At 37.8% G+C, this 9,783-nt stretch overlaps 1 protein-coding gene across 1 annotated transcript; it reads left to right on the top strand.

Annotated features, from left to right (window-relative positions):
* Positions 1 to 5,426: 5,426 nt before the first annotated feature.
* LOC139778355 (uncharacterized) lies at positions 5,427 to 8,183 on the top strand. The gene has a single exon (XM_071716259.1). The coding sequence runs from the start codon at positions 5,624 to 5,626 to the stop codon at positions 7,412 to 7,414; it is 1,791 nt and encodes a 596-aa protein (XP_071572360.1). The 5' UTR covers positions 5,427 to 5,623; the 3' UTR covers positions 7,415 to 8,183.
* The last annotated feature ends 1,600 nt before the right edge of the window (positions 8,184 to 9,783 follow it).

Raw genomic sequence — 9,783 nt, 5'->3', positions numbered from 1 at the left:
TAGACAAAAAATCAATAGAGATACGACCCGTAACCGTAAATCTCGATAAACACCGTCGCGTGCCGACTATTCAGGTAGATTTCGGTAAACCAATTTCACACGTTACCCTTATGCTGGATACCGGTTCCGGCCCGAATTTAATTAAAGAAAAATTTTTATCAAATAACAATACAGTCAATCACAATAAACTTTTGCAATTAAGCGGTATAAATGAATACCCCGTTTATACCCTCGGAGAGGTTATTTTACCACTTTTTGAAAAGCCAGTAACTTTTAACGTAGTGTCAGATGATTTGCCGATTCCACAAGCCGGTCTATTAGGCAACGACTTTTTTCAGCAAACTTCCTCAAACATAGATTACGCGACGGGACACTTAAACGTATCAGGAATTAGTATACCTTTCCTCTCACCGGAAACTATTACAGCTTTTCCGCGGTCAGAATCTCTATTTTATATAAGAGTGGAAAATCCAGAAATAAAAATAGGATATCTACCAAAATTAAAAATAGCCCACGGGATTTATCTAGGAGATACCATAGTAGAAAACAATTCCGGAAAGGCATATTTAAAAGTTATAAGTACTTTGGACGAAGAAGTGGAAGTTCAAGTACCAACCCTGCGTCTTAAACCATTAAACGAATTATTTGACAATCCTGAGTCAAATATGGAGACGCATAATAACCGAGAAGAAATTGCGATTACGCAAATTAATCCTCGACACTTAGCGAATAATCAAGTTTATTGTAAAATAATTGACGGAACAAATGAAGAAGAAACAAAAGATGACATCAATAATGAAAATAAAAATAATTACGCAAGTCCGAATAATGAAGACGGGATTATAAATGAAAATGAAATTATGAGAGAAAGAATGAAATCAGATAAAACTCTTAATCTAGATATTCAGGAGGAAGGTTTCCAAATCTTTCCCGAAATGCTAGATTCCCAAATCCTTGGGGGAAGTAACCAAACCCCTCATGAATTATTAAACGATTCCAAAAATCCTGGAGGGGGAAGTAACCAAACCCCTCCTGAATTATTAAATAAATCTAAAAATCCTGGAGGGGGAAGTTACCAAACCTCTCCTGAAAAGTTAAATAATTCCCAAATCTCTGTAGGGGGAAGTTACCAAACCTCTCCAGAAGATTTAAACAATCCTAGAATTGCAGAGGCAAGTTTCCAGGCTCCTCTAGTATATTCTACTCCCGTCGATTGCGAGGAGGGAAGTAACCAAACCTCACTACGTAATACGACAGAATTTTGTTTAAGAGAGCCGAAAGTTGAGAGCTCTTTAAATCATGTAGAGAAAATAATATTTCCAAGGGTTGGAATACCCATAAAAAGTGCAGATGTTAATAAAAATAATACCTCTCATGTTACTATTGGAGAACTCATGAGAAGAGTAAAATCATATAATCCCAATATGGAGAAAATTTATGAAATTAACAGGAAAAGTAAACCGTCTTCAAAAACTTTGGCATGCGCACAAGCTCGATTCCATGAAATAATGGAAAATTTCAGATTCAAACGTAAATCAAAACAACATCACCTAACAACAGAAGCACCAATTAATGATGTTATTTCACGTGAATGCTTTGTATCATCCGGAGAACCTAAGAAAGATAGGCTTACGGAGATTACGAAATTGCTACGACTAGAACACTTAAATAATGAAGAAAAGAAAAGTGTTATGAAACTTATAAGTAATAGTCAAGATCGATTCCACCTTCCCGGAGAAAAATTAACAGCCACTCATGTATTGCGACATCAAATACCAACAACGGATGATCGACCAATAAATACTCGACAATATAGATTTCCACAAGTCCACAAGGAGGAAATAAATAAACAGGTAAAGGAACTGCTCGAGGCAGGGATCATAAAACCTTCTCAGTCACCTTACAATACGCCTATTTGGATAGTGCCGAAAAAGGAAGACTCAAAAGGAAACAAACGTTGGAGAGTAGTATTAGATTTCCGAGGCGTGAATGAAAAAACTATGGGCGATGCCTACCCATTACCGAACATTGTCTAAATTATCGACCAGTTAGGCAATGCAAAATATTTCACCGTATGTGATCTCGCCTCTGGGTTTCACCAAATAGAAATGGATCCCACAGATAGCCATAAAACCGCATTTACAACTCCTAATGGTCATTATGAATTCATAAGAATGCCTTTCGGGTTAAAGAATGCTCCCGCCACTTTCCAACGACTAATGGATCTAATATTAACCGGGATAGAAGGTGTATTTATCTATATGGATGATATTATTATTTCCGCTCCTACATTAGAAGAACACGAAAGAAGGTACAATTTAGTAATAGAACGACTCCGCCAAGCTAATCTAAAATTACAGCCCGATAAATGCGAATTTTTAAAAACCGAGGTAACATACTTAGGACACATAATAAGTAGCAATGGAATTAAACCCGATCCAAAAAAATTGGAAGCCGTAAGACAATTCCCTAGGCCAAAAACACCGAAAAATATTAAACAATTTCTTGGATTAGCAGGATATTACAGAAGATTTATACCAAATTTTTCCAAATTAGCTAAACCTTTAACAAATTTATTAAAAAACGATACGCCTTTTAACTGGATCTGTTCAAGAAGAATCTTTCGAAATGTTGAAACAGAAATTATGCGAAGAACCGGTCTTACAATATCCTGACTTTTCGAAACCTTTCATTTTAACTACCGACGCTTCCGGAACTGCCGTAGGGGGCATATTATCGCAAGGAGAAATAAACAAAGATCGGCCAATAGCATACGCGTCGCGAACTTTAACCGACAACGAATTAAAATACGACACTTATGAAAAGGAAGCTTTAGCGATAATATATTGCGTCAAACATTTCCGACCATATCTATACGGGCGAAAATTTACATTAGTCACAGATCATAAGCCTTTACTTTGGTTTAAAAATGCCCAAGATGCAAACATGAGAATTCTCCGCTGGAGATTGAAATTAGCAGAATATGATTATGATGTAGAATACAAGGCAGGAAAAACTAATGTTAACGCCGACGCTTTGTCAAGAAATCCGGTAAATTTCGAAGAAGCAGACTGCAACATAATTAATCATAAAAAACTTTTAAATCCGAATGATCCCAGAGATGCAGAAACAATTGCTAAAATGTTAGAAGAATCCGATGAGGAGGAGGACGAGGATTTCGATCTATACCTTTCAGATGACGAAAAAATGGAAGATTTACCACCTAACGATAACCCACCTGATAGAAACAAAGATTCTATACCTTTTACGCAGGAAGAACTGCGTGAGCCACCGAAATCGGAAATTGTAGAAAAAGCATTAGTCCACGACCCTCCTAATTATAATAGAATACAAACTCGAAGCCAGACAGCGAAAAATATGCATAATCAGCAAGAAAGATCACAGGATCAGGGAAATGAAATCGAGGAGATAGAAGATAGAAACGACCCGCCAGACAAAAAAAGTGGCCCATATAATGAAATAGACGATAAGGAAGACGAATCTAGCGAATCTGACGTCCCTGCTAATGAAAATAAAAACCCGCGGATAAAACCTACCATTATTGATAATCAAATACTCAAAGGCAATATAATAGAAACTCGTGATTTACTATTTTTACGTTAAGACAATGTGGCATACTTTGTCGACACTAATGGGAAACCATTAGATTCTGGATCACAAAAGCTATTCGAACGAAACGAGATCCCACGTTTAAGCCCGCTTACCCTGGGTGAAGCAAAGGCTGTAAAGTACAAAAAATACTACCACATAGCACTACCCATCAGTGAAGGACAACGGGAAGGCCCAACAATGACCTTAACGCAGATTACCACAGTTATAAAAAACTTACAAGACGTAGCCGACAGACTAAAATTAGAAACACTCAGCATCGCAAAAACAGATATTGTTAACAATGTACCATGGAATAATATAAAATCTGTTTTACAATTAAATTTTACTAACTCAACAACCAAATTAATCATATGTAATGGATTGATTAAATACCCTCCTAGAGATCTCCGTTCTATTATAATCGGTGAAATGCACTGTTCGCCTACCGGAGGACACCGAGGCGTTACAAAGACATATCATAGAATTAAGCATAAATATTATTGGGAAAATTTAAAAGCCGACGTTCAACAATATATACAGCAATGCTTACAATGTCAATTGAAAAAATTAGTGCGAGTAAAGACTAAACAACCTATGATAATTACTGACACACCAGGATCTTCTTTCGATAAAGTAGCGATGGATATCGTAGGACCCCTGTCCAAAACCGAAAGAGGCAACGAATATATTTTAACCTTACAAGATCAATTAACTAAATTTTGCATGGGAGTACCCCTACCAGATCAAACTTCCGAAACAATAGCGGAAGCCTTCGTGGACAGATTTATTTGTGTATTAGGGGCACCTAAAGCAATATTAACCGACCAAGGAAGAAATTTTATTAGCGATTTAATGAAAAAGATTGCTAAAATATTCAGAATTCGCAAATTTCGTACAACTGCCTTTCACCCTCAATCAAACGGATCGTTAGAAAGATCACATCATGCATTAGGAGAATATCTTAAACAATATGCAAATGAGCAAAAGCAGTGGGATAGATGGATTAGTCTTGCAATGTTTAATTATAACACCAGCATACACGAAGCAACAAAACACACCCCGTACGAATTAGTTTTCGGTAAAATAGCAAGAATTCCATCGAACGAACCTCTGGCTCCAGAAGACAAATTAGGAAATTACAACGAATATTTAATAAGTCTCGTCACGCAACTTCACACTATACAGACGAACGCCCGTGAAAACGTCGTCGAAGCTAAATTCAAATCCAAGAGACACTACGACAAAAAAATTAACCCTCGAACCTTTAAACCTGGAGACCACGTGTTTTTGCTAAAAGGGCCTAAGCCAGGAAAATTTGGAGATCAATATACTGGACCTCATGAAATCTTAGAAATACTGAATAAAAACAACGTGAAAATCAGAATCAAGAAAAATAGCCGAGTTGTACACCCCAACCGATTGCGAATTTCTCATATCAAACCAATAAATAAATAAATAAATAAATAAATAAATAAATAAATAAATAAATAAATAAATAAATAAATAAATAAATAAATAAATAAATAAATAAATAAATAAATAAATAAATAAATAAATAAATAAATAAATAAATAAATAAATAAATAAATAAATAAATAAATAAATAAATAAATAAATAAATAAATAAATAAATAAATAAATAAATAAATAAATAAATAAATAAATAAATAAATAAATAAATAAATAAATAAATAAATAAATAAACAGATACAATATACTACAAAGACAACTCAATAAATTTCAGATGGATCCCCGGATTAAAGGAATAACCGCGATATTAATAATAACCATATGGATACGCCAAACTTACGGAATAATAGGATATGATTGTACTTCCCCAACTACCAATTTAACAACCTTATCATTAATAAACGTTGAAGAATGCGATATTCCACTACCAAAGGTCAATTCTAGCCAAGTCTTCATACAATTATTGCAGCTCAACGAATTCGAATCTGTAAAAGTGATACAATGCAAGGTAGAAATCGATCGTACGATCCGGAAATGTGGAATGTTTTCTCATAATTCGGACGTTCTAAATGGAAAATATGCATATATACACGAAGTGACCAGGGAGGCCTGCATACGAATGCATTATTATGGAACTCTCGAATTTAAAGGAACATACATAGTAGCACTAAAATCTAACCAGACCACCAGTCGCCCGGCGATCCTAACTGGCGTTGTGGACGCCGACGGAAAATGTTCTGGAGGATCCTATTCAGACCTTTACGGAACGTGGACAAATGTTTTCGTACAGGCAACTGTCACAATCACCCTGCAAGATTACTTCGCTAACGTTAAACTAAGCACTAACCGTATACAACTTAGATCAGGAGTGGCCTGTGATTTTAGTACCGCCAGATGCACCGACATAGAAGGAGGAAATACCTTTTGGGAGCCCATACCTAATGACTCCTGTAAATTCACTTCATATAGCACCTTATATAGAGGTTACGCGGAAAAGGTAATCGATAACGTAAACGAGCACTCTCAAACCGCTTATACTGTGAATGCCGACGATACAGTCTTTGCTTTAACCAGCACCGGGAAAGACTTAGCGTGTGGATATTCGCTCATTCGAACTGAACACCCAAAATTAGTAATTTGGGAAACCTCACCTGAAACGGACATCGCTAAACGAACCGGCCGTGTAGAAAATCTCGACCTTTTTACTTATATGAATTCGAAATTCGTTTACGTAGAAAAGCACATCCGTAACCAGATTAATCAACTGTACAGGAACATCTTACTACAACAATGTAACCTTGAGTTAAAAATGTTGCAAAACGCTTTAGCAATAGCTACACAATCTCCCGACATCTTTGCCTATCATTTTATGAAGGGACCTGGATATATGGCCCTTCTAGCAGGCGAAGTAATCCACATAATAAAATGCGTTCCAGTCGAGGTAAAATTAGTCCACACCCAAGAATGCTACGAGCAACTCCCAGTAATGTTTAATAACAAGACCTCCTTCCTAACGCCTCAAACGCACGTACTACTACGGCAAGGAACACAAATTAATTGTAATTCTTTCGCACCTCCTATGTATCTTTTGGGAGACTCTTGGTATAAAATTACGCCAAGGCCAATAGAAACACTAGCACCTACGGTCATAAAACCCATGACCAAAACTACCTGGAAGTACACTAGCCCTGGAGCACTCGCTACCAGCGGTATATACACACAAAAGGATCTGGAAGATCTAAAGGATCACATAATGTTTCCCGCTGAGAGACCCGCTGTCCTTAACACCGTAGCAAGAGGAGTAATGGGAGAATCAATCGTGCTGAGTGGAGGATCGTTCGCCAATCTAATCGACGAGGCTTCAATCGAAAAAATTGCACTCTCAGCCTGGGAAAATTTCTGGAGCAAATTTTTAATCTTTGGCAATATTAGTGCTGGCCTGCTTGGAATATATCTTTTTATAAGAGCCATTAAATTAATATTAGATACACTTGTGCATGGATATGCTCTTCATACAGTATATGGGTGGTCGATATATCTAATAGGAGCAATATGGGACTCGTTAACTCACCTTTTATTACATCTGGGACAGGCAAGGCCTAAAACTAAAAATGCCAATGCTCCGAAAGACGATCCGGAACAAGGAGCGTCAGCTAGCGCACCACTCCATGATCTTGAAGGCAAATGTCCAGCCTGTCGGGTCAACAAACGGAAAATCGGAACACGCCTATTCTTCCCTACCTTTGAAAGAGAGTACCTATACTTTCAAACTCAAAGGGTAAAAAAAAAAAAAAAGGGGGGGGCACAAAGGGAAAAGGGACGAATTGCATGACACCTCATTATCTATCATTAACACCCTGCCCCTATAATCGCATGCTGCGACATGCAGATAATCTAACAACGAATTCTTGTAGCCGAAGCCATGGAAATCAAATGCATCAACACTAGCTTGTTGACCCGCGGCCCGCTCAAGGCGAAGGTGATCCGGGTGGACTCCCCCACCTTCCTATGGGTCCATCTGGAGAATTCGCGTAAGGACCTCGACGAGCTTGTCGAGGACCTAACACGGAGAATGATGCGTAGGAGTGAGTTCCTCCATCTCCCGCCAGACGAAATTGTGCCCGAAACGGAGGTCGCTGTTCGTGAGGGAAGACGGTGGCAGAGGGGCCTCGTGCTCCGAGTTGAAAGAGGGAACCGGGTTACGGTTGCCCTCAGAGATTGGGGCCGCGCTGTCCAGCGGCCCATGTTCGAGATTTACACCCTCGAGGATCGCTTTCGCGAGCTAGAGTGGCAGACCATCCCCTGTGGACTAGCCCACCTCCGACCACTCGAAGGAAGGCTGCGATGGTCCCGTAGGTCCATCGCTTTAACAAAACACCTAGTCGAAAAAAGAGAGGGATGGATCAAGATCCGGCTGCCGGTCAAGGACGAGGCCGCCATCATCGACTTCCGAGCGAAGCCCGAGCACGAAGACGAGACGCCAGACCTGGCGCAATTGCTCGTACAAATGGGATGTGCCCAGCACAGCCAATTCGAAGAGGTGGTGGCCATCCCTGGGATTATTCCCTACATTTATTTATAAAAACAAAACAAAAAAAAATCTCAACGAGCAAGCTAGAGCGAGTCTATTGTAACCTTTTCTTTTCTCTTTGTGTTTACCTTTTCTAAGCCGTAATTATTTCTTTATTATTAATTTTGCGCTCGCTCTAGCGAATAATTTTAGACTCTTAATTTTACGTTCTCTCATTATTATAAATTTTGCGTTTTATTTTTCTTTTTTTCTTTTCTCTTTCCTTTTATAGTTGTTTCTTTATTATCGGTTTTACGCTCGCTCCAGCGAATAATTTTAACTTTAATTACAGTTTTAATTCCGTAAATCATAATAAGTTTTATTTTATCCTTTCTTTGCCATATGTTTTACATTCACTTTTTAATTCCTATCTAAGTCTAAATCTATGATCTGTAATAGGTTTATATTTTACCCTTATAATAGCCTGTTTGCGAAATATATGTATCAATCACTAAATTTTTTTTTCTCACCTCTATAATCTATATAAATTAAGCTTTATTTCTTAAATTCTAGATGAGTATAATTACATGCGTCGATAAAAAAAAAAAAAAAAAATTTACTGTAAAAGAAAGACGAAAGAATTAAGGAAGGGGTTTTGGAGGTCGCCTATTTCTTTCCTCTTTCTAAAAACCAAGGGATGCACACAAATACAAACCCTAGCTTAATCTTAATTCCACAAGTCGTAATAGTTTTTTTTCTCTCCTTTCTTTTCTTTTATTACCATGTGTTGACGTTCACTTTTATAATTCTTGTTTCATAATTCCAACCCTATAATTTGTAATAAAATTTTATTTTATAATAACCTTATGTACTCATAATTGTATCTTAGACGATAAACAAGTTTTGCGCCTAATTTCGACATATACGAATTAATCTTTTATTTTCCTTGCCATTTATAATCTAGATTAAGCTTCACTATGTTCCCTTCTTTTTAAGATTTTAAATAAATATAATTGCGTAGGTAGTTTCGAAAAATAGCGTGAGGATGCTTTCCTTCCTAAATTAATAACAACAGAAAGAAAAAGGGGTACACTAATAAAATATAAATACAAGTAGCATAAAAATAGCCACCTGATTGTCAAATAAGTACGAGGTCCCAACATATTCCCTTCCATGAATTATCTAATGCGAGAAAAAGAAAAAAAACCTCGCGGAAAAAAAAAATATATATATATATATGCTCCCCTTCTTCTTCATATATCCACGCGTTAGGGAAGTCTCCCAGTATAGCCCTTCCATCCCTCTTGCTACCCCTGTTCCGAATTAGCCGATTTATCGGTCGATTCCGAACAATCTCCTTTGCTTTGAGTTAACTGGCTCGGTGGACTCGGGGTATGTTGCTTTGAGTTAGCTGGCTCGGCGGATCCGAGGTATGTTGCTCTGAGTTAACTGACTCGTCGGTGGACTCGGGGTACACTGCTTTGGGTTAGCTGGGTAAGCGGACTCGGGGTATATTGCTTAGGGTTAGCTGACTCGTTGGTGGACTCGAAGTACTCTTTAGATTTATTCTCCAAAGCATGAGGAGACTTCCCCGCACGTGACGGACTTAAATTTTAACAATCCGCTAATTCGTAGTGGATTCGGCCGGTCCCACCAATAAGAAGTCGCAAAACGCCGCGAAACACGGGAGA

This window comes from Temnothorax nylanderi, unplaced genomic scaffold (assembly GCF_030848795.1).
Source record: "Temnothorax nylanderi isolate EJ_2023f unplaced genomic scaffold, tnyl_v1.0 TNYL_tig0180_pilon, whole genome shotgun sequence".
NCBI lineage: Eukaryota > Metazoa > Arthropoda > Insecta > Hymenoptera > Formicidae > Temnothorax > Temnothorax nylanderi.
Note: the sequence above shows the minus strand (reverse complement) of the source record. Positions and strands in the feature narration are given on the sequence as shown.